This window comes from Callionymus lyra, chromosome 2 (assembly GCF_982586985.1).
Source record: "Callionymus lyra chromosome 2, fCalLyr1.hap1.1, whole genome shotgun sequence".
Taxonomy (NCBI): domain Eukaryota; kingdom Metazoa; phylum Chordata; class Actinopteri; order Syngnathiformes; family Callionymidae; genus Callionymus; species Callionymus lyra.
The window spans coordinates 35631171-35655549 of NC_141819.1; the positions used below are offsets into that span (position 1 = coordinate 35631171).

At 37.5% G+C, this 24379-nt stretch overlaps 2 protein-coding genes and 1 long non-coding RNA gene across 4 annotated transcripts in view; 2 read left to right on the top strand and 1 right to left on the bottom strand.

Moving 5' to 3' along the window:
* Nucleotides 1-14397, bottom strand: part of dennd1b (DENN/MADD domain containing 1B) — a 142249-nt gene extending 127852 nt beyond the window's left edge. Inside the window, exons 1-2 of one of the 2 annotated variants that reach the window (XM_087784870.1) lie at nt 14184-14397; nt 12785-12849 (exon numbers count right to left, since the gene is read on the bottom strand). In XM_087784870.1, the coding sequence (XP_087640996.1) occupies nt 12785-12849; nt 14184-14200 (82 nt within the window). In that variant the 5' untranslated portion in view covers nt 14201-14397. The remainder of the gene's footprint in view (nt 1-12784; nt 12850-14183) is intronic. The other variant, XM_087784871.1, reaches the window with a different exon arrangement.
* Nucleotides 14383-16387, top strand: LOC148086684 (uncharacterized). Its single transcript, XR_015710545.1, has 3 exons — nt 14383-14499; nt 16114-16159; nt 16225-16387. It is a non-coding gene; the product is annotated as an uncharacterized LOC148086684 (long non-coding RNA).
* A 1353-nt stretch (nt 16388-17740) lies between these two features.
* On the top strand, nt 17741-22791 carry c2h1orf53 (chromosome 2 C1orf53 homolog). Its single transcript, XM_087784873.1, has 3 exons — nt 17741-18084; nt 20165-20266; nt 22127-22791. The coding sequence occupies exons 1-3, from the start codon at nt 17854-17856 to the stop codon at nt 22196-22198; spliced, it is 405 nt and encodes a 134-aa protein (XP_087640999.1). The 5' UTR covers nt 17741-17853; the 3' UTR covers nt 22199-22791.
* Nucleotides 22792-24379: the final 1588 nt, after the last annotated feature.

The following is a 24379-nucleotide window of genomic DNA, read 5'->3' on the forward strand; positions in this document are numbered from 1 at the left end:
ATAAGGTGACCATGGAAGCAGTTGCATGTGTACATGTGTAGGGAGGGGGGTGAAGGGCATGTCTACATGAAAACAAAGACCTCGTAGATGAATTGCATGATTTGCAATAATTGATGGTCTCGGACGTTCACAAAGCATCAAGATTGACCTATATTTCCTGTCTTCAAAAATAGGCCAGAACCCAAATTAAGGGCCTGTCGGGCTACAAATGCACGTAAACGCAATCATCTTCACAGTAATTGTGGCCTGTTTGGCAACACGGGAGTCGTCTTGGATGAAGAGACATAGCCTGGAGGCAGGGCTGTTGACGTGTAAATAGTGAGGGCTGAAGCCAAAATGACAGCACAGACAGCAGACTTGTACTACTAGTCCTGCACGACCTGGGTCTGGCCGTTGCCACTAAATTAAGGTCCAGGGACAATGGTCGAGATGTCAGAATACCAGCAGTCATACATGTCGATAAGGAGCCTGATTTTCTTAATTGCCGAGGGGAAGTACATTTCAGTCTTTTACATCATTCGCCTTTTAGATCATTTCATATCAGTTGACATGGCTGTGTCTCAGACGGACAGGTCCGGAATACAACCTTAGACTTCATCTTCTATAACAATCTTGGTCTTTGTGTGCTCGACACGACATCTCAGTCACACAGAAACACCCATTATTATCCAAGGATCTTCTCTTCAAAGAGTCAGTGACTTAGCATTGAACCATGCTATCCTGGAAGATGCGATTTCTGCACCAAACTTTTTTTTTAATGAAATCTAATTTGTCAGACGAGAAGAGATTAGCAGCAGCGCAGCTATATTAGAGCAGGAGCTGAACTAATCCTGTTCATTTGTGGGTGAATCTAGGCCACATCGGTATTACATGCATAAGAACCAGCCAATCATTGTTCTTTAACTCGGAATAATTAGTTGTGTGTTTGTGGGAGGGCTTGTGTTTGCTTTTATACATGCATGCGCCATCTGCTGCTGAATATATATAGTCTTGGTAATCTCCCGACGCACAAGAGTTTACCATGAAGATGACACTTATTCAACACACAGGACACTGACTGGTAAATAACCTGCACACAAATGCATGGAGGCAAAACAACACAAGTCTGAGAGAGAGAGAGAGAGCGGATGATGAAACTGTTCTGCATTCATAAAATACATCTCAATCTAAATTATTGATCGGGTCCCTACTTTTCACAGAGAAAAGGCGAGGGCTAAAAATAGGATGTGAGCATCAGTGCCTGGAAGTCTTTCCATGTTCCCCAAGTCTGGCAGCCTCAGTGAATTCAGATGAGCCAGCTCCTACTGCTCCTCCGTCTATTTCACGTACACAGCAATCTGTGCAAACCTGCACAGGAACACAGAGAGTCTCATACATAGTGCATATACGCTTGGACGTGGAGCTGCCATCAGAAATTCATGCACGGGGAGTCCAACAGTGAGTGGGAAAAGTGCAGAAAAACTATTTTGGTTGTGATTTAAAGGGGAAGAATTACCTTATAAAAAGTTTTAAGAAAGAGCATCTATCAAAGTTGGGAATAGGAAATAGTGGAGTGGAGTACATATATTAAGATATTGCCAAATTTTAGAACTCAAGTAGTATAGTAGGGTTCACAAATCACATCTATAAAGTGAGTAGAAGTCACGTTATCCTTCATAAATGGCTAATAACCTGGTATGTGTCTCTTAAAGCCACCTCTTACAGGGGAAAAGAGTCATTTTGTTATTTTCTGTTATAATTGCAAAAAGTGAAAGCCACATTTTGATACCAAACTATTGTTTTAATAATAGTTATTAATGTGAAAAAGATTTTTGTTTTTTTTTAATGTAAATTTTGTAACTGTAGAAAGAGGGATATGTCGATTGTTTTTTATAAATTCGCTTTGAACCTGTTTCCAGTCCATTGTTCTGTCAGTATTGTTTTTGGGGCTCAATTGTATGCTTGTGTTTTACAAGTATTTGCAAGAGTTCTGATGCGGAACTAGAGTAAATTATGTTAATGCCTACGTTTTCAAATACATATCAAGGGTATGACTTGCTAATCAGGTTTACTCGAAAACATTGATCAGCCAGATAACCCAGGCATGTCTTCACATGCAAGGAAAACTCAGGGGAAGATGCTGAATTCTGAAAAAAATGTAACTGCTGCAATAAATCCAGACACAAAATAACACTTTTTGTTGGACTTTTAAAGCCGTCCAAGAGCTTGACCTGTTCCCAGCAACACCTACATGAAAAATATGTCTTCACCCAGTACTACAGTTGTGCCATACAATATACATAGGAGTGCAATTTAAAAACATTTACTGTACAAATGAATTCTCCTTTGCTGAAATTGTAATTTGAAATAGGTAACACGTTGAAGTATGAAAGACAATGTAGCCACAGCACCAATGACTACTTTGCTGTAGCATGAAAAATGCAAAGACTTCTTTACTGCACTGAGCTTGGAATGGAATGTTAACAACTGAATGGAAGAGATAGTTTTGCGGAGAACTCCGGAATAAACGATTACCAGAGTTCCTGGTTTGTATTTTTAAAGTCACCAACACAACAACAGTCATTTGTTAAGCATGCAGCAACAAGTTTTTTCAAGCGACCCAATGTATATCATTATTGTATATATTGTCAGGATAGTGCATTTTGTCCATATCGACCCAGCTCTATGGTCTCTCTTTGCTTCTTCCTATGGATATACTGGCAGGTCCACCTGATTGACACCTCCTACCCGTCACATCCCTCTCCTGTGCGTGTCGCTAGATGTCGTTTTAAGGAATTGCAGGATAAAACTGCTCGACTATGTGTAAAAGAAGAAAAATGTTAAACTTCCAGCATTAAGCCCAAGTTATACATTCGGTATTGCAGAAGCACACAAGGGTCTACTCGGGTCAGAGAGGCATAAATTTCATCAATAGGAGAGGATCATTTGCATCAGGAGCTGCTGGGGTTACATAAAAAGAGCAATATAAAGTGTCCCTCTGGTGCTCTTCAGTTTAAGGGTGTTAGGGGTTTGAATTTAAAGAAATCTAAAGCAGCCAAGTGGGAGATTATTTTATGAAGGTTTGGATGTCTCTTGGCCATTGGGTTATTAAAAAATACAAAACATATTTTTGTGTTGCAGACATAAGGAATGGCACAGGGGCATGTTAAAAGAGTTGCCTTCGGGCCTATTCGTAATAGATTTACATAAACAACGTACATTGACCTGTTTTGGACGAATTAGTGCTGTGCAAAAATACTGCTGTGTGTATTTTCTATCCAGTATCTCCATGAAGTGAAAAGTTAAACAATGTTTAAAATAACACCACATTAATTATATTTTTCATGGGTTATTTTCAGTCAAAACAATAGAGGCTGTGACTACATTATTCGTAATAGTACATTTATAGTATGCAAAATAATTCTCTAAAGTTGAAGAGCAGGAGTCGATTTTGACAATATTCTGATTTCAATTGATCTCTGTTGAGTGGGCTGCACAAAGAAGAGTCAATGTTTGTGTCATGTGTATCAATTAAGGGATCAGGAAAGCAAAAAGTATGCTTTAAGATCACTAAGAAAGAGAGAAACTGAGAGCAAGACATGGCCAAGAGCGTGGAACATGAAGACTATGAGAGAACCGAGACCATGAATAAGTGGTCTTAACCCAAACAAATGTGTTTTTGTGGTATGCCCTGTGTTGTCTCTGGGTCAAGGGATACCACAAACACCAGCATCCGGGTCAACTTGACCCTGGTATAACTCAAGGGTTATGAACCACATTAGCCTGTTAAGACTCATAAAAATAAAAGAAATAAAAGAAATGATGCTCATTAAGATGTGGTTTTGGTTGCGTACAGTTTTAATACATTAATAGTAACAATAATAACAGCATAATTATGTATCATATAAAATCCATACCCATAAAAACTAAGTCCATTGTCTGTACTTCCTCCAAAATATAAGTTTAGGAAAAACATTTGAACATTAAACTTCTACATTTTAACATTAAAGTATCTTCTACTAATGTAATACAGACGAAGAAAAATCATTTTGCAACCAAAACAACAATCTTACTTGAACATCTGGCTTCATTCCCACCCCTAATGCTCCGTGAATACATTAACACAAACAGTGATCACTTTATTAAGTCTTTAAGAGCATAGATGTTCTCCAAATAAGTTTGTTTTTATTAACAAACAGCCACTGTCCATCACCCATTGCTCAAGTAGAAAGGTTCTGCATTTCTTCTTATTCACTAAGTGAAACTTAAAAATTAAATAGTTTAGTTCTGTTCTCATGTTAGATTGTTGCCTTTGTGAAAATTGACTTGGAAGCTTTTAGGCAAATTTAAACATTTATTGTAGGTTGTGTGTCAAAGGACATTTACACTTATTGTCTCTTTAAAACAAGGATGTCCAAACTTATTTAAATAAGGGCACATTTACATTTGATAACGTAAAAACAAGCGGAAGGCCACATGAGTGAAAACAAATCTTTGTCCACCTCAAAACAAAATTGACAATGTATTCAGGACAGACGACAGAAAATATTTTGGAATAAGCATCGACTCAAAGAAAAAAGCTTGTTTGACATTTTAAATAGATTTTTATGTATGAATTTATTTTTTAGTTTAATAAAACCACTTTATCAAAGGCAGTGGGACACTCAAAAAAAATCTGCTTTAGGCCCACAAATGTCCCTCATGAGACAACAATAACCTCATGAGACAATCTTGCTTTTTTTGCTTGAAACACAAATGTACATCCATTGCCCATCTTTCTTCAAATTACCCAATTTAGTTGTTCTTCAGTTTTTGGCGACTATAATCTCTTCAGCCCGTTTCCAAACTGAATTCAATGTTAGGACTCTTTTCAAACTGTAATGAAAGGACCATCATGGTCCCTAACAGTAACTGTTGTATTCTGCCGTTTGAAACTTGTTTAAAACCAACCCAGTAAAAACACTTGACCACTAAAAGTCTTGTACAAACATCCGTGTTAAAGTATTCTTCTAACCACGCCACGTTTACTTGAGGATTAAGAATATTTACACTTCCAGATTATTCTACGTGGAAGGCACAACACAGATACACTTCAAAATAAGTTAAAATGCCAGAACTTCCGCCAGCAGGCATCAGGCCACCGCACGGCCATGAATGGCAAAGTGAGAGCGAATACTAGCTAAGAATGACTCCACACTGAACAAAAGATCAAGGCTGGAGAGCATCAAGACAATCTCGCCAAATTTGTCATCTGGATAATTGCAACCAAAATGAGCCGAGCTCTGCCTCGGACGTTATTATACCGCGATAGACCGAATCCCAAGCCAAACGTGAACTATGACACAGCTGCTCAATAATAAAAGGGACACATGTAGAACAATCGATAATCTGCAGTTGACATACATGTGGCGGCACTTAAAGCACCAGCTACTGTGCGTGGATGCTGGTCGTGATGAAAAGTCAGTCGTATTTTATGGATCATTCGGGTGTTAAACATGTATTTGGCATAAAACAGCTAGACAGAGCGAGCTAAAGAGCACTCTGATTACTGCGAATAGATGAAAAGGGAACTCAAGAGAAATCGTGTGGGAGGGCTTCTCTTGAAATTGAAAATACTTCTGCAACAAAGTTTAAAGACTCCCCTTGTTTTTTTCTAAATGACAAAAATCAAAGATCTATGCAATGGTAACAAAGAAATGAGCCAATTTAGCAAAAACCAAAGGAGAAGGAGGAAAGGTTTTTTGGAGATAATCAAAGTGAGAGACCCCGGGGTCTGATGTGAAGTGTGAGCGGAGAATGCCCTCTCTAATGACCAATCAACACCTTTCTCTCTGCCATGAAATCTGTTAGCACTCCAATGGCCTCCCCTGGAAGTGTGAGCCTTCCGTGAACTCAACACGCAGCCGGGATCCAATCACACCCTGGAATCGGGCGAGCTCGGGTCAAGGAGCAATTCTGACATTTTACAGAATGTCAACGTTCAACCTTTTCTAAAAGTTCGACAACAGAGAGGACTCGCTCCACGAGTGCGACGGGTGAGAAGTGGAGGTGGGTGAAGCAGAAAGAGGAGGATCAATTAACATCATGGTGGAGAGGTGGTGGTGGAGGCGGCAGTAGACTGAAATCTAACTGGCAAACAGCAGGTGACACTGAAAGACCTCCAGGTTTCAGCAACGATATTGTGAGGAGAGAGAACTTTTCATAATTGGCAAGAGAGAAACTAGAAAGCTGCGTAAAAGGTCAGAATATATCTTTAATATATAATTCTGAAATGTTACTATTGATGCGGGGTTGGTCCGGAAATAACGGCTTTAGACTTTATAATTTTGGGCTTTTGAGAAACTAAGGAGACGGTTCAAGTTAGGGATGAGCTCAGATAACCTGTTGGGCAATAACATTTTAAAGTAAAAGACAGACTCAAGAGTCACGATATCTTATCTGCACCTGAACCCACCCGTCCAAAAACATGTAGTGAGCCACACAAACTCAATTTAGCCCCAATATAATACTGACAGAACATAATAGAACCAAATCTATTCCAGGGAAAACACTTTTAAAGTAACATTTTCACACAGTTTTATTTTAAATACTATTTCTTTTTTTTAAATGGCTAAATTATTTATATTTTCCATTATTTTAGAACCGTTTCAGACACCAGAAACATACCCATCTCTAGTAGAAGATAGGTATTAAACTCAATCACACAAGGGGCCAAAATCATTAAGCCCTCCAAACACAGGCCGAACAAGATGTGTATTATTAAAGTTGTCTGTGACAGTAACAATGAGTCAGTTTGCAATATTATTTTGTATTCTTCACTGATCAATTTCTCTTAAATATCTCTGTGTTTGTCGTCCTCTATCAAAACACGTCAAGAAAATACGTTTCCTTCAACAACATGTTCTCCTCATAATTGGTGACATCAATGACATCTTTATAAGTCACCATATCCACATGAACATTTATCTACTTGAATTTGAGCACCACCCGACGTACCCCATAAAATAACTTGGTGGGCTACAAGTTTTACAAAATTGGTTTGGATTATTTGTCTTAATCAAATCAAATGAATGGCTCTGGACTGTCAATCATATCAAGTGGGGAGGAATTTTAAATGTGTAAATCCACAATTGTGAGACCCTGACTGTTTCCAAAGGGGTTACGTTTTTGCAAGAATGTGTTACTCTGTTAACATTTTTAATGTAAATGTTGGATGATTAGAAATATGTAAGTTTATAAGGAATTGGACTTTGATGGTAATGGTCTTGATTTAGGATTCGTCATTCACATGTATGGCCTCTGTCTGCTGGTCCTCACATACGTAGCAAAAAATCAAATCACCAAATAAGACCGTGTAACTGTAGTGATAAAATTTGTTAATGTTTGTGTTGTTTTTGGAGTTGCCAGGTACAAATATCAGAGCTTACAGTATATCAGTAAGTGGAAAAGACACCTTACTTTGAAAAAAATGAAAACAAAAACAATGCAAGTTTAAACACAGTTATTGGATCATAGATGTGTAGTTGTTTCTTCATTAGATTGTATGATGTGTTTTTATTAAGTCATGTGCTTGGCAGAGGTATGAGTCATCTCAGTGCTTTTCCTGCAGACTGGGCTAAAATAAACTTCTTTATAACCTTGCATGATTCCTTCCATTTCTAGTATTTAATTTCCTTAAATTTTTGCATAGATTTAGGGAATTTGTTCAATAAGAGGAATTTGCAAAGCAAGAAGGAGAAACAAACACGGACAATAACTCACTGTGGGAATATCCAAAAGCCAAACTAAATAATTCAACAAGCTGCTCTCAAAGTCTTTGGAAAACCGTAAATCGGGCCTCTAAGTGCGTCATGAATCTAGTTGTGAAAGCGATATGCTGTTCTATTAAGTTTATTGCTTTGTTACTGAGAACAATCTGGCTGGAGGGAGCAGCGAGGACAGGTAGCATCTGTCCCTACCTACTGCTTTGGCAGCTTTAGCATCATCTGCTAGCTTTGGCAGCAACTTGGAAGCACATCAATATGGCTCTATGTAGCCAGGGCTGCTAGTAGCTAGCATGCCAGTCACGCTCCGAGGCAGCAACTCGTGCACAGCCTGAGCATCCACGGAGCAGCAAGCCAACACAGCTAAGCGGAACCCAGCCGAACAGGGAGGCCAGGCCTCCGTGGACCCTCGCACGGAGAGGAGGGGGCCACTGTCTGTCATCTACTCACACATCCACAGTTAGAAGTGCGGCGCCAAGACAGGATACAAACGGTGGCACCGGCGCACCCGTGTGCTTCGTTTGGTGCTTTTCATCTAAGTGCAACACTTTAGTGAACACAACATCAACCTGCATGTAAAATGTCCTGAAATGAAAAGCTGGAGTCTTTCCTCAACACAGACTTTTTTGCGAGTTGACGTCATACGTTTACAAATGTCTCGTTACTTTTTGTAGCAACCATGCTAGTTTGAGATACTCCAAGTAAGTAATTCGTATTTATTGAGCGCTTTTCCAGACCAGGGTCACAAATCGCTTAAACAATCAAAACAATACTCTATACAATACTAAAATAAATACTTAAAAGGTCAAGACAACACAGAGACAAGAGTCTCAGAAAATCAAAGAAAAGCCTGCACGAATAAAAATGTCTTGAGATGTTATTGATCCAATGATTAAAAAATATGACTTGCTTTGGGTTCCAAAGTTAGATTACAGAAATATTTTTGATAACTTCTGATAACTGTATTCTGGATCTGGAGCTTATCTTCAATACTATTAAATAATAACTAAAGAAAATAGCTACACTAACAGAAATAGTGATCAGCTTTTGTAATGCATTTAGGTGATCACTCTTAAAATCACTAGAAGATCCACAGTTGAATGTGAATAAATTAGGTAAAATGAACGATTTCTTAGATTGTTATATCTGTCAGTTCTCCATATACCAACTGTTATGCTGCGCTCTTATCACACCATCTTACATGGCTGCAGATCTTCTTGAAAAAAATACAATTGTCAGAAGGTGTCAGACTGTGTGTGATGACGTAGGATGATCGACAAAACCTACAAGACGGTTTCCATGACGACAGCGAAGTCAACAGTCTGAAAATTAATATTGTTTAGTTAAATTGACTGCATTTTATTTTATCCGTATTAATTATCCATTATTTATGTACATGACATTTTATAATAATGTTTTATTTAAATGCATTGTGATTATTTTGATAATCTCTTTTTATTTCATTTGTATTCATTCATTCTTATATTCTGTAATCCACAGCTAATTCCTGTGTTTGTTTGACACAGACAACAAAAGTATTCTGAGGATTCGCAAATATAGGTCAAATATTATCCCGTGATTCCTTTTTAGTCTACAGAAAAAAAAAGTGGCATTAACGATTTATAACACTCAAAGATAACCATGATTTTATCACCCAAAAAACACACACTTCCCCTTAATTAGAAATTGTCACACACCTAACGTACAAAAAGGTGTGAAACGGAAACAGGGGAAAAGGTCACACTGACTGCTTTTATCAGTTTGAAGTTTATTTCCATTTCAAAAATAACACTGTGGTTAAGTTAAACCTGCCCTGCTGCACATTTATATTGTGTAATATCAAAGGAAGCGGAGCTGCTGGTCGCACTGGTATCTTATTTCAGTCAAGCAGGTCCAGTGTTGAGTGGCAGGGCGGGGGTGCAACATCAGCTAAAATAAAACACACACAAGCAAGACCAGGATGGCTTCTGGATCACTCTACAGCAGTATATAAATTGTATAGTGCTGGCGAAAATAGTGTCTGTCTGTAGGAGAGAGAGAGATATAAAAACAAGCCAAAAGTCTTACTTAAAGTGGCTTTTTTGACAAATTCTTTATTCTGTAGTGAATGAGAAGGTATTTTTCATGGTCACATTTCAGGGACAGTCAAGGTTAACATCTAACAAAACACTGAATAATTCTTGATAGTATAAAAAGAGTAATTCTCAACGGACAAATGTATTTTAAATTGTAAAAATATGAATAGTGCAAAACTACATAGGCTGAGTTTTTTTTTAATAATTCCAAAACTACTACTACTACTACTACTACTACATCAGTGTGCTAAAATACCCCTTAAGAGGAAGAGTAGTTTGGCTGCAGAATAAAGTCAGAAAGCAACCCAAACAAACAGCTGGAGGCTTGTATTGTTAATCTCAATGCAGCAGATGGACTGACAGCAGTATGTCTACAAAAAAAGACATTTGGTTTAAAACGTTTTTTTTCCACACACTTAGGAATGCTGCTCTTGATATGAAATTATTTTAAAAACATCATGGGAAATTTCCTATTTTCTGAGGTTTAAGTTTGAACCCTGCGGACTTAACTTACTTCACTGCATCTGAAGAAAAATATCTGTAATATTCCTCTGGCACGAATGATGTGGCATTTTAATAAAGTACATTTTGAATTAGATTTTGTTTTTCTATCTCTTATTTTGTGTGTTATCTTCTTTCATTATCTTATTCCATACTGCCAACAAAAAAAAATCATATGTTGTGTTTACAACACTGGCAATAAAAGTTAATAAAATGTAAAAAAAAAAAATGTTGCCATCCTTTGAAGTTTCTTTTAACCTTTTTTTCTCATTGTATTTTATAGAAATGTATTTTTTTCTTCAGAATGTTAAATTATCAAAGCTGCATAAGACATTCTGGACATCATGTGCAGATTTTCTCAAACAGTTGAAGCAGGAAATAGGTTGGGTTTCTAGGCCTGCCATGAAGGGAAACAGGACAGGTACGTAGAGAACCGATACATTTCAACAGAGTTTGAAGTGAAACTGTATTAACCACAAGCAGAAACCCCCTGTCACTGATACCAGATGCATCGAGAGAGAGCAACTTTTTTTTTAAATCACAACTGCTGTCGGATAAAATATATATCGCAGTTTTGGTCAAAGTACTGAGTAGAATGTTTATGTGCTATTTGACCGGAGGGGTGTGCAAACACGGTTCTGCAGCCGCGCTCCAGGGAGCACGAGTCCGGATATGAGCTTGACCCTGAATCATGCGTAGAGGAAGTCAGTTATTACAGCGTAGGATGGTGGTTTATTAGTTTGGTTTAGAATCCAATATCAGAACTACGTCCAAGGACAACTTTGAACCTTGTCAGGTCATCTGCACGAGTGTTCCGTCTGAATAACACCTCTTTAACGTCAGATGGAGGCGGACCGCTGCTGTAATAGGCTGTGAAAATACAATTCTTAACTTAAAGGATATTCACGTGAAATGTTTCAATAAAGTGTTTGTCTAATTTATCGGGCAAAGTTATTATCCAGGTTTTTCTGAGAGCAACTCTTGTCGTGAGCAAGACTGCTGGAATGTTTGACCACCGCAGAAGAGTAAATGCAGCTTGCTGACCCAAGCGTGATCTTTCTAAAACAATCCCTGTGGGGTCACTGGGAAACATGGAAATGCTGCACAGCCAAAAGTGAAGGTTAGGAAACCACTACCAATATCTGGCTCTCATTTTTAAATCCACATGGTCATACAAATACTGGTTTGTACTTTTCCCACACATGGAAATAAAATGTTATTTTGTTCTTTCCAAATTGAGGAAATTCACAAAAAATATTATACATACAATATATGTTAAAAATTTAAATATATATATATAACAAAAACAGATATTCATTTTAAGTAATAATAAAAACTGTAAATAATAGAAATAATGATAAGAAAAAATGATACATTTTGACCAGAATGTCACAGCTCAATCATTTGTTCTACTCATCTGTTATGATGAATATAACTTAATTTAATGAAAATTATTTTAATGCATTCATTATTTTTTGGTGGTTTATATGCCTCTTTTATTTAATTGAATTTTATTTATCTAACTTTCTTTTATATTTATTTTATAATTATTATTATTCTGTAATGTCACACTCATAATCACAAAACAAATCATGCTTTATGTTTAAACAAATCTGAATTCAACAAACATAAAAATAAATAAATAATAATAAATATATCAATAACAAGAAACATTAATACACTTGCACACACCTCATATGTATAAAAACACTAATTAAAACATTATATTTATTTATATTAAATAGCCTAAATACATGGCATGTAAAAATAATAACAATCTTGAACCAAAATTAGATTAAAATAGTGTTAATGTGACCCTGGTCTAGAAAGGCGCTATATAAATAGAGATTATTATTATTATTATTATTTAAAAAATATTGGCTATTATAACATATTGCTACGAATGCCTTGAATATTTGTCACTTTAATGTCTTACAAACAAAACTTCTTACTGAAGTACTGAAGCCTGAGGATTTCTTTCTCCCTACATGAGTGTATGACAAAGATATACAACGGTTACACAACATTTATTTACTACATTATTATTAACAACATGTGTGTACAGCTCTCCCTCAGCAATGCAATCTGAGAACTTTCCAACATCTGCATCCATATTGAGCTCATGTCTCACTCTGCACTCTTATTGACCTCATGTTTGGTCTCAGATTTTTTTCCCCCCAAAGTCAAGCGTGGAGTGTGCGTCACAACAACAACAACACTGCACACATAATGATTCCTCTTATTGTTGGCTTCAGTCATGCAACGCAGTCATGTGACGTTTGCTGTCGGCTGGTAAATACCATTCACGTTCTGAAGGTGAGTAAACACAACACTTGAAGGAAGCTGGCAACCTCTGCCGCAAAACATACAATTACACAAATCCCCTAAAAACTATTTACTTTGCAGAGAGATGCCAGCTAAAGATGATCTAGACGTAACTAATGTACACATTATTATGTCACCTACCTTCATTTTCAGATTTGGGACAAGCCACCTGCACAACCAAGTCGAAGGTTCTGTCCGGTTTCTCTCTGAAAGAAAAAAGATTTAAAAAAATATGAACAACACATGTTTGTACATCTTCTTGTTCAGCAACACAGCAGTGACCTTGTGACCAAGTGGCCATGAAAGTGAATTAAAAGAATAAAAACTCAACCATGACATCACAAAGGACACGTTAACTGATGATTAAATGACATGTGGGATTATTTTAAAATCAAGTTCTCGTGCCTTTGCTTTTTCTCTTAATGTCTTCCTCTTATACAGTTTTGATTTCACTTCTGCCTCCAGAGAAATGAAAATGTTTTTTGCCAAAAGAAGATGTTTTAATCGTACTTACTAGTGCACTTGTGAACCACGTATTACTTTATATTAATAATGAAAATCATAATGTGTAACAGCGATTTAATAGTTGGAAATAGTAAATTTAGTTAAGTAAAAAAATAAAATATTCATTTAAATCTTTTTGAGGGGCAATAAATACTCGCAAAATGACAAAACTGGAAGAGAAAAGTCCTAAAAATAGTAATGATTAAAAGAAGTAAATGCTAAATAAATGTGTTAGTTTCTACATGAGCTTTGACCTCACGAAAAAAGACAAGGATAAACTTATCCTTGGTCTGGTTCAAAGTAATTTGTATTTTACATTTTCAGTGACATCCGACAAGACTCTTGAACACAAGCTTATAAAAACACACTTGTCTTAATCTGCACTGTGTAAACAGTTTAACTGCACTTTTGTTTATGTTTAAGATTCTATTGCATGTTGGATTTTTACACGAAACAATTGCTAGAACCCTGCACTGATAATGGCAATGAAATAACTATAATCCTACAATTTATGTTGTGTTTTAACTGCATTTTAACTACATTTTTAAATGTATTTTGGTGTAATTGTTTTATCTCCACCTAGTTGATGTAGTGACAGAATTTAAGACAAAAAATAATTGTTTTATATTAAAATAAGATGTATGTAAAGGACTGAAAACATAATGTTATTTTAAACCCAGAGAGCATGGTGATGTGCAGAACCGTTATTCAAACCTGTGGCTAAACACACAACTGTGTGCTGGTTCACGAGCAAGGCATCAGTTGGCATGACAACCCCACAGAGAGCCATTATTCATGCGTAATAACACTTGTTGCCATCACGACACGACACTAGCTAACTAGCTGTCTGGTTAGCCACGGATGCTAGCCGGTGGTCAGCTAGCACACTGACCCAAATGTCGTGTCGCCAGCTGGCCTGACAGTTAAACCCGCGGCGCGAGGGTGACTCCAATGACGCCGACATTCCTCCGCGAGTCCTCGTCGCGACCCCCTCTCGTGTGGCAGACCCCCACGACACACGCGACATGTTTCTTACTTTATTCTGCTGTCCATGGTGAAGCTACCGCATCGCGACAGACCCCCGGTGCTGCTGTCGACCCTCCTCCTCCTCCTCGTCCTCCTCTTCCTCCTCTTCTCCTTCCTCCTCGTCCTTCAACCGTCTCCTCGCTTATCTGACCCCGGCGTGGAGGTGTCGCGACCACATGACCAGGGGGGGAGAGACCAGGGTTGCGAGTGCGGATCCTCAAAGTGTCCTGGACGAGCTCAGCGGCGGCAGCAGCGGCACAACAAACACACACCAGGAAGTGCTGTCAAAGCTTTGATGACGTCAGCACGTCTACCACCACCATGCTGTGAGTGCACTTTCAGAAGGTTTTTCTCTTTTACTCCGGTTCGTAGGAAAGGTGGAGCCAGTACGAGTGCCTTGTTGTAATTCGTATTTCGAATTTAAGAGCATAACCCTTTTTTTTTACATTTATATAAAGTATTTCAATCTTTTTTTAAATTATAATAATTATATATAAAAAAATTATATTTATTTATTTTATTTTAGCACTTTTTTAGCAGTTCAAAAATAAAGTAAATATATAATTATTATTACAATATATGTATATGTATATTTAAATTTACAATAATAAAGTATGGTCTTAAAACGAAACATTCACGCATATATTTGAAATGTTTTTATATAGTTTTGTCTCATGATAGTTTTCTTTGTGGTTAAATTTACAATAATAAAGTATGGTTTTAAAATGAAACATTCACGCATATATTTAATAGGTTTTTATACAGTTTTGTCTCATGATAGTTTTCTTTATGGTTAAATTCACAATAATGAAGTATGGTTTTAAAATGAAACGTTCACGCATATATTTGAAATGTTTTTATACAGTATATGTTATAAATGTCTTTGTTTTCAGCTTTGAAGCACATTTTAAATTATTGTAAACAATAACCTGAAGGTCAAATTGTATCAATTTTTCTTTTTAGGTATTTGGCCCAGTACCCAAAAAACTAATGTGTTAGTGGTATCCCTTGTGACTGCATGTGTATTTCTGGGAACCGGGGAGGACAACTTGGCCCAGAGACAACACAAGGGATACCACAAACACATTTGATGTCGGGCCTCTGGGTCACCTTGACCCCGAGGTTACACAAGGGATACCTCAAACACGTTTGTTTTTCAACCCCTGGGTCACCTTGAGCCAGAGGCCGCTCGAGGTTTAAGAAGACACTTGCGTTCAAAGCATTCATTGATTCCTAAACACAATCTATTCTTGACTAATAAACATTCCTAAAACTATGCTGGATAAGAAGACATTTATTGAACTATTTTATTATTAATTTATTTTTGATAACAACAATCATAATTATTATAATAACAAAAAGAACAATTTCAATTATTATTATTAATTGTATTATTATAACAGTAGTTTGCATTCCAGTTTTTATTATTATAATCTATGTTACTGATGCATTTGCTGTCTTTCCATTTAATCCATGACGTTTGCTATTTCTGTGTTAATATTAATCAGCTACATTAAATCATATATCACAAGCCTGTTTAACGTCTGTTGTTGAATCTCATGCATGAGAAGATGTCTGAAGTCTCAATGCTGTTACATCAGCTGTTGAATAATAAAAGCGTTGTAAGTCATTCACAAAAACCCCATGCTGAGATTGTTATAGTTGCCTCCACAGCACTGAAGAGGCTGCGCATCACTTGAATGAGTCACTCGTCCGCAGAAGAAGCATCCCCAGATAAACCTTCCATTAACTGTGTCATGTTTCATTAGTTTATTAAAACCTTTTCGCTAGAATGTGTCTTTAGAGTGGAATTGTGTGTCCATCAGGATCCCGGTGAAATCTAACGTGGTGTTAAGTGTGAAGTGTTTGCACTTAGTTCCCTGTTTAAGCAATGTTTGCCCATGTGGTAAATTGAAACCCGTGTACTTCTTCTTCTCTAGAGGGTATTTCTGGATGTGTGCCAGCGTTCTACGGGCTGACTGGAAGGTAATTATATTGCAGTGAACTGGGGCATACTGTCTCCAGCATCCTAATGTGCATGAAACCAACAGCAGGGCGGATGCTTAACCGAGAAGAACCGAAAAGGATGACGCGGTGATCTGCTACGAGGAACAGTGAAGATATGCGAGTATTGAGGAACAGGAAACAGAATTATCAGACGGTACAATCAAGAGCTGTTCACTCTTCACCGTCGGAAAGTTTTACGAGTAAAAATATCTTTAAGGTCGCCCATCAAGTCGGGGTTTTTTTTATGTGTAATCCGTCTGAGGCTATATTGGCCGCACAATGTCAGTCTAAAGACACTTGTCACGTTCCATTACCCAGAATTCCAGAGCGCAGACATCATCAACATCGGCCTACAGCTCTGAACAACCTTGAAAAGACTAATTAATGTCTAATCCATGACCTTTCTCACGTCTCTATGCTACTTTTACGCATGTGTAGAGACAAAAGCTTTGCTCTACAGTACATGTTACAAAAACTATACTTTTGTCTTTTATTGCTTCTTTGTGAGTTCTTGTAATCAGAGAGAGAACCAGGATTCTAGTTGAGCATTCCAAGCTCCTTAGAACTGCACTGAACTCTGAAACCCACGACTTGCCCACTCACACGTTCCTTTACAATTCAAATTCACTTCTGTTATTTGTTTTGTGTCCTCACGTTACCCTTTTCTCTAATTCATCTTTCCGTCTGACTTGGAATTTAACCCGTGATTTTTATCAGGATTATTTCTGCACATAATTGCAGTCACTATCTCTCTTGTGCGGGAAACACTAACTTCATGCTCTAAATACTTAATAATTTGAAAATAATTTTGAAGGGAAAAAATGTAAATGTGTTAAGACAAAGAAAACAACATCTGGAGGGCAAATAAGAAAAAAAATACCCCTTATTTACAAATGCACTCTATAAAGCTATTGTCCATTAACAAAAGAATTGTAAACTAGTTTGGTCATTAAAATGCAGCATTTTTAACCTTAATTGACTGCAGATATTGAATAGATTGAAAGATAGTCCTGCGTGTGACTACTGAAATTAGCCAGTGGACAATTTATTACATCGTTGTTTTGTTTTTTATCTTCTTTTGTGGTGCCTTAAAAGAGAAAAGTGTATTTCAAAACATATTTTAACTCATTTATAAATGAGGAAACTTGATTCAAGTGTATGAGAATTACAAAACTTAAATGTCATACATTCAGAAAAATCATTTTGTGACAAAGGGTTCAGGAGATGAAGTGAACAGATATTTTATTTTGTTGTTTAGATAAGATATGTTTAGATAACAGGGGATCTGGAGTCATGACCACTGAAACAATAGTATTACTTTTCATTTCAGGTATTTATGATGCAAAAAACACTTTGTTAACTTCTGACATAATTCAGAAATATTTCATAGCACAAAACATATGGCAGTTCACACTTAAAGTCTTAATTTATAAATATTAAATACCAAAAATTGCAGTCATGCTTTTGTATGCATTAAAAAGTAAACTGCGGGGGCGCTGTTCAAACCTGTGGTCGAGTGTATGGTCACATGATGGACTGTGACGTAGAAGAAGAGGAAGCGTCTCACGCTCAGGACAAATAACTTTAGATCGGCTTTTGTTCAGATCATGGAGATTTGCACAATTTGTCAACCACTTTAATCATTTTTGTGTTTCTCGAACACTCCATGAACGATGCTCGTGAACGTGAGTAAGTCGATTCTTCTTCGTGTCCAGTTGTGTAGCCGAGCTGTCAGAATGTCAACGTCGGAAAAGTCCGACAAAAGCCGAACTAGACCGAAAGATGAGCACGTGTTCGATGGAGAGGAGGTGACGAGAACCGAACCTTTGGACCTGGAACCAGCGGCGGGAGAGTTGACGGAGGTGGAGCTGGAGATCGACGTTATTCACACAGAAGCATGTGCAGTAAGATGTTTTATCCAATATATGATGTCAAAATATGCAGTTGAGTACGTTAAACATGTTTTTTTAAAGGGTTTTTACTTTTTTTTTAATAATAATATTTTAAATTCGTATCAGTTAATATGGAGTTGTCACAGTTTTAAAAACAAATGGTCTATCACATCAGCTTTTATGTTTAGGAAAACACTTTTCTGGCGATGAAATCTTGTCTACCATAACCACACCCACTCTGTGGTGATTGGTCAAACATCAATGTTCATCACTGCGTGTCATTAATCCCGGAATTCTCCACCTCCAAGGGATTCATTGTATAAACGAACAGTTGGCTGGAGGAGTAAAGTCACTATAACGTCTTAATGGACTTCACTCTCGTAACCTCTTGTTTGCTGTGATAACTTCAAAACATCGTCATGATGAGGGACTTGCTTATTGTGAGTAAGTCAAGAGAGTCTGGTTTTCACATTAGTTTCCCTTTAAACACAAAATAAACTGTCCTTCAAAATATGTTAACTTCCACATGAAATTATCTGTTCCTTGGCTTTTCTCTTTGAGTTTTGACTTTAAGTCAACATTAATTCGTAAAAAAAACGAAGCAATAATTCAAAATTCATTAGAAAATTGTCGTCTTGCATTCCACATAAAATGACTTTTGCGTGCCAGATTTGACCTCCAGGCCTTGAGTTTCTCATTTATGAGATCAACCTTTTTTCAGTGTCTCATGGACTCCTTCCAGCTTAAGGAATGTATTCTGGTCATATGTACCTGGGAGGAGGCCCTGGGACAGACCCAGGACATTGTTAAATGTTAAAGTTTTTAATGTGGAGCATAAAATAGATACTAGCGGTGTAAAATATTCAGATACACTTAAATATCACGATATTCAACAGCACAGTATCGATCAACAATAAACATGCAAATATTCACTTATTTTGCATGAATTTTTTCTCTTGTCAAATGCAAGCGAGGATCCCTCTGTTTAATAAGCTGATGTTTGTCTATGACTGACTGATTTTACAATTAAATTCTTTAAAATAAGTTGTTCCTACACTACGGTAATATATCGTATCATTATCATTGTATCCTGATAAGTATTTTATTGGATGATTCTTCCCAATACACACCCCTAGTAGATACAATCTTATACTATCTTGCTAATATCTGTCCATTCTTTTCACAAACCTCCTGCTAGTTAAATAAAATGAAGAGAAGTAACAAGTGGTCATTTGCTAATAGATGCAATATAGATGTATTCAAGGACATATTAGCTGTTTTTCAGCTCTGAGGACAATTTAATTGGGAGGATCTCATGATCCGAGGTTCTTTGTACTCGCCACACTCTAGTGGGTCGTCCACCAACAGCTGTGCTGTTGTGACGGTGAAGCGCGAGTGTCGTCTTCTTGCCTTCAGGCCTCTCTGCTGTAAATATTGTGCTTCTGAGTGGAGGCCAAGTAGTGGCAAGTTGGTCACGACCTGAGGAGAGCGCCGTGGTCTGGGTGGGAAAAGTACAATACAGCGGGGGCCCGGCTCTGCCAGCATCACTACAGTGGCCCTGCACTGGCATGTGAAATGACAGGCCGTGTCACCGAAAGCCCTCGGGCATTTTTCCCCTTTGTGGCCTGTCAAAGCTGAGCAGCGAATAGGCTCTCGGTTTGAAACAGACTGAGGGATGACATTTCCCAAAACTTCCTCGGGGATTGCAGAGCCCGGCGAGTGTTTTTACTTTTAGAAGGTGGTTGTGTGTCTGCGGATTTGTCCTCAACACAGCCTGCCTTGAAGAGCTAATGTTTGTCTTCACACACTCATTATGGATGAATGCGGTGAATGCAGATTCTCGTCGCACACAAAAGCGCAGAACAAATTAATTACTAATATCATAAGAGATGGACTTCTTTACACCTGTTTTCTATGCAGGCAGGTGATGCGTGCCTTATTTTCCGTGACCCCAAGCAATCTGTTGATATATGTTTAGATTCTGCTGCCTGTGTGTGTGTGTGTGTGTGTTGCTTATGTATGCAGGGTCATCCACCAGCATACGCGCTTGTGTGTTGCTCTAATTAAATAATAATATCTCCATTATGTTCAGGCAAAGAAGCAGATGTACGTCGACCCTTCCAGTGGGTACAAGGTGTTCACAGAGTATGCCCACGTTCAGAGAGGGAAGTGCTGTGGCACGGCGTGCAGACATGTGAGTCTCCCCGTGTGTGTGCCAGACTGTTGCAAACTTGTTGTTAAACCTGTGTTGTTGTCTGCTATATGGAACTCACCCGGCCCGTGTTTGTGTGTGTCGACTATAGAGCGTCTGAAGTTGGCCTCGGGGCTTGTTCAAGAATGGCTGCTATATTCATTCGACTCATTTGCATCTTTAAAATGTTAATTTTTTTTTCCAAGAGTATAATGGCTTCGATACAATACATGAAAGCTATAATCTCGCCATAATAAAACGACTTCATCGCATTTAAATGTAAAACTTGCAGGACTTTACTGACATCAAAAACATCTCGGAAGCTCCAAATACACAGATAAATCTCAATACTGTGTAACAACAAATCTGCCTTCTTCAGTTTTAAACTCTGTTTAATCGGATGAGCTCAGTTACGGTTACGAGTCCACCACACAATGCAGCACTTGGACAGCACATACCTCCGCCAAGAAGCTCATTGCGCTTCATTAAAACGTTATTAAATGAAACGTTCATGATTCATGAATTATAACGACTGCAGTGGTGACGAATGTTTTACTTTATGTTTAAATGACCAACATTAACAATATGTATTTGAAACTGTAAAATCTGAGCTGCCATCACTTTCAATAACCCTATTAGTAACCCTCACCTGAATAGCTTCCAAGATGCTTTGCCGCCCAGTCAACCAATCACGGCTATGGATCCCTTTTGACATAGCAACATAGACGTAGAATTGAAATAGAGTATTGTATTCCAATCACTGAATATAGCAGTGTGTAGAAAGGCATCATGGGACTTCAGTGTTTTGTTAGCACCATAAGAAAGGTGGGGGAGCGGTAATTATTGTCTCACACTTGCACTACGTGTTTGTAACTATGTGAACATTGATAAAGGAGAAGACAAGGAAAGATGAACTACAATATGATGAGGAAACACTGTACTGTACACCTTAAGGACGGTTAGGTTAGTGGCGTTCTCGCTTTTTCAAAACTAACATATTAGAACTAGTTTAAATGTAACCATGAGTATCAGCTGTGGTGATAAGACGCCATACAAGTTAATAACCCTCAAAATCTTTAGAAATCCATATAGAACTACTACCATTATCGGGTACCTGTTATCGACATTTCAAATCAAGTTTCAGAGTATTTTTTTCGTATTATGCTTTATGAGCACATTTATAAGCCATTACGATACATTTATATGGCTTCATAGAATAAGTTATGATGGTTTATAATCATTTATTCCAGTTCTGTTCTCATAGACAATGATCACGTAAGCTCCCCAGAGGAGGAAAGATTGTTACAGTTTTTCATGTCTCTTGTATACAAAGAAACTTTTTACTCATTAATTTATATCTTCATTTTGGTTGTTATCGTTAAATATAGCCGTTTAATGCAGTAATAAACACACCGAAGTAATCTAAGACATGTATCATAATATTTATATACATTTTTATAATAGCTTGTGATAAACACTGAAATCTACTTTGTAACATCATTGTAATAATATCAGAATACAACTTTATTTCTATTTAAGAACACTAAGTGTATATATACGTATGTATATGATTAAGCTAAAGAGGAAGCTAAGTTACTAGCATCCATGTGTTTAACCTCATTATAAGACAATTTATGCAAACGGCACGCTTCCGAATTATTTTTAATTTTCTCAAACAATACTAATATCCTTCCCTTTGACTCCTTCTTCTCTCCTCTCCTTTCTCGTCCTTTGGTCTTCTGTTGCGTCCTCCGTCGTGACTTGTTCTCTGCACATGTTCCTGTTGTTTCCTCAGTGTGACTCGCTCTCACTCCACATGCGGCCGTTTAACACTCGTTTAATTATTTCATTCTCTCCCCCCAGTGTCCATATGGTCAAGTCAACGTGAAGGATCCCGCCATGATGAAGCGCTTCAACTCCCGGTTTTATGTTTAGGCGCGGTGCCAAAGGTAGATTGTCGAGCTCGTCTGCAGCCTGAGTAATCTCTTCGGCAGTCGTCTTAATGATGAAATATGCCAAGTGTGCGTGCAATAGCTGCCGCCGAAAACTATTTCAGGTTTCAAACTCTCTCAAGATTCACTGTGAAGAATGGACTTTCACATTTCTGTGGCGGATTTTAACATTTTCCTTTCTACTGCGTTGTTTTAACAAGGATTTATTGGACGATACAAGTGGACTTAAGAGACTTTTTGAAGATGTACAAGCTTCTCTTCTGATGCATTTTTCTTTGATTGGTTGTTTCTTTGAATGTCATTCTCTCTGTTGGGGACATGTTTGCTTGAAGACTGGTAGGTTCAAGACGGGTAAATACAAAAAATATCAAGCTTAGCACATTCTTTAAAATTGTTTTTAAAAACTTCTTCTTTTTTTTAAGGGTCAGCAATTTATTTATTAGTGTGACAATATGTGTGCATGGATTGATTTTGTATTTTTTTCTGGAGGGGTTGAATAAAAAAGTTTTAAACACAGAAAATGGAAAAAATCCACCTAATTTTTTTCCAAAAACTATTCTAAACTGTTAATATAGGTACAGTTAATAGTTTTTGGAAATACTCTAAATACTGGAAATAGATTTTTCTGCCTTAATGTAACTCTGGCATTCAAATACCGAATTGTAAACTGTGAAGAAGTTAAAACAACAATTTGTCTCATTTTATCCATTATCTTGATTGATTCATCTGACTTCATGTATTCATTTTTATAACCATCTTGGTCACAAAAAAAAAATCTAAACCGCAAACTTGGTGAGTGAGGTGATGATCTATATATTATATATATATATATATATATATATATATATATAAGTTGGTACACATAACGAATGTAAAGGCTTAAACCAGTGCAGCATAACTTACTTTTTATCAAAACTTTTTTTCATACAGTTATGACTTGCAGTAGATTTCTCTAGCGACGATGCTCTTCAATACACAACTTTGTCTGAGTGATAGACAATTAAAGATGTATCATGTCATACAGTAGTGGGTCTGAGACGGCAGTTGCGTGTATTTTCATCATTGCCTGAAGTATTATTAGTAGTTTTTGAATCTTGGAGGAAGACATAGATCATGACGACCATTGAAGCAGGGATTAGAAACTGAATCAGAATGTGTTCAATCTCCCATAGCACCGTCAGATCCACAAAACCCCGCTCCTCCAAGTCCCCAGAACTAGGCTCTCCACCATGGGAGATCGAGCCTTCTGCCGCACCTCGCCTCTTGAGCACCCTCCCACCGGTACTGAGGGCTACTAAGATCTTATAAAAAGGCCTTATATTCAAAAGGGCTTATGATTGTTAAAAATGACTTTCTCTTTTACCTGTTTTAACTGCTCTTTGAGGCCTTGTTCGACGAGAAGTGCAATATAAAAAATATTTATTATTTTTATGATTATTATAGTTGTGTTCACTGCAAATATAGAGGTTCAATACCTTGGCTTTGAGTGAGTTGACTCATGTACTAAGGTTCCAATGACCAAAAAGAAAAGCTACCACGTTCCCACAGTAAAAACTTTAACCCTGTCCATACAACGCCGGAAAATCGCCACTTGTGTAAATAACTAAACTGAATCAAATCAACATGGAAAATGACCATTCAAGCAGAATAATTTGGCTCAAAAAAACAGGATTTAAAACCGTCTACAGAACTTTTATCCCCGCTCTTGACGTAAAAGTTGACGCTGTTTTTCGGGATCAATTCTTCACTAACTGCACCTGTGTTGAGTTGGCAAATGCAAATAAGAAACGTTGATCACGTTGGTGTCGTGAGGGCAGAAGCCATGAAACTATGTGAAACGACATTTCATCATTTTTGAGAATTGCAACTAGTGTTAATGCTATCCATGCACCTGTCCAGGAGCTCATAAACAGACCTCTACATATGGCCAAACCTTACATTAATGCTATGGCGTTACAAGCTCGATGATGTTCAACACTTGAAATAGTGCTACGTTAAAAAGCGGCACGATAAATCCTCCGCCCCCCTCTGGAAATGTAACTGTCCACCCCTGATAAAGATCCATCAGAAGTAGGACTGGACAGCAGTGTTATATTTGCAACATTCAATTGTTTTGCATGTTGTTGTCATTCCTTGACGATGGTCGTGGGAGTGAAGCTAGCAC

Excerpts from the sequence above, each read along its gene's own strand:
- c2h1orf53 (XM_087784873.1), top strand. The coding sequence starts at position 17,854 with ATGCTCGTGAACGTGAGTAAGTCGATTCTTCTTCGTGTCCAGTTGTGT. Across the intron at positions 18,085-20,164 it reads TTCACACAGAAGCATGTGCA|GCAAAGAAGCAGATGTACGT; the intron begins GTAAGATGTTTT and ends CATTATGTTCAG. Across the intron at positions 20,267-22,126 it reads GTGGCACGGCGTGCAGACAT|TGTCCATATGGTCAAGTCAA; the intron begins GTGAGTCTCCCC and ends CTCTCCCCCCAG.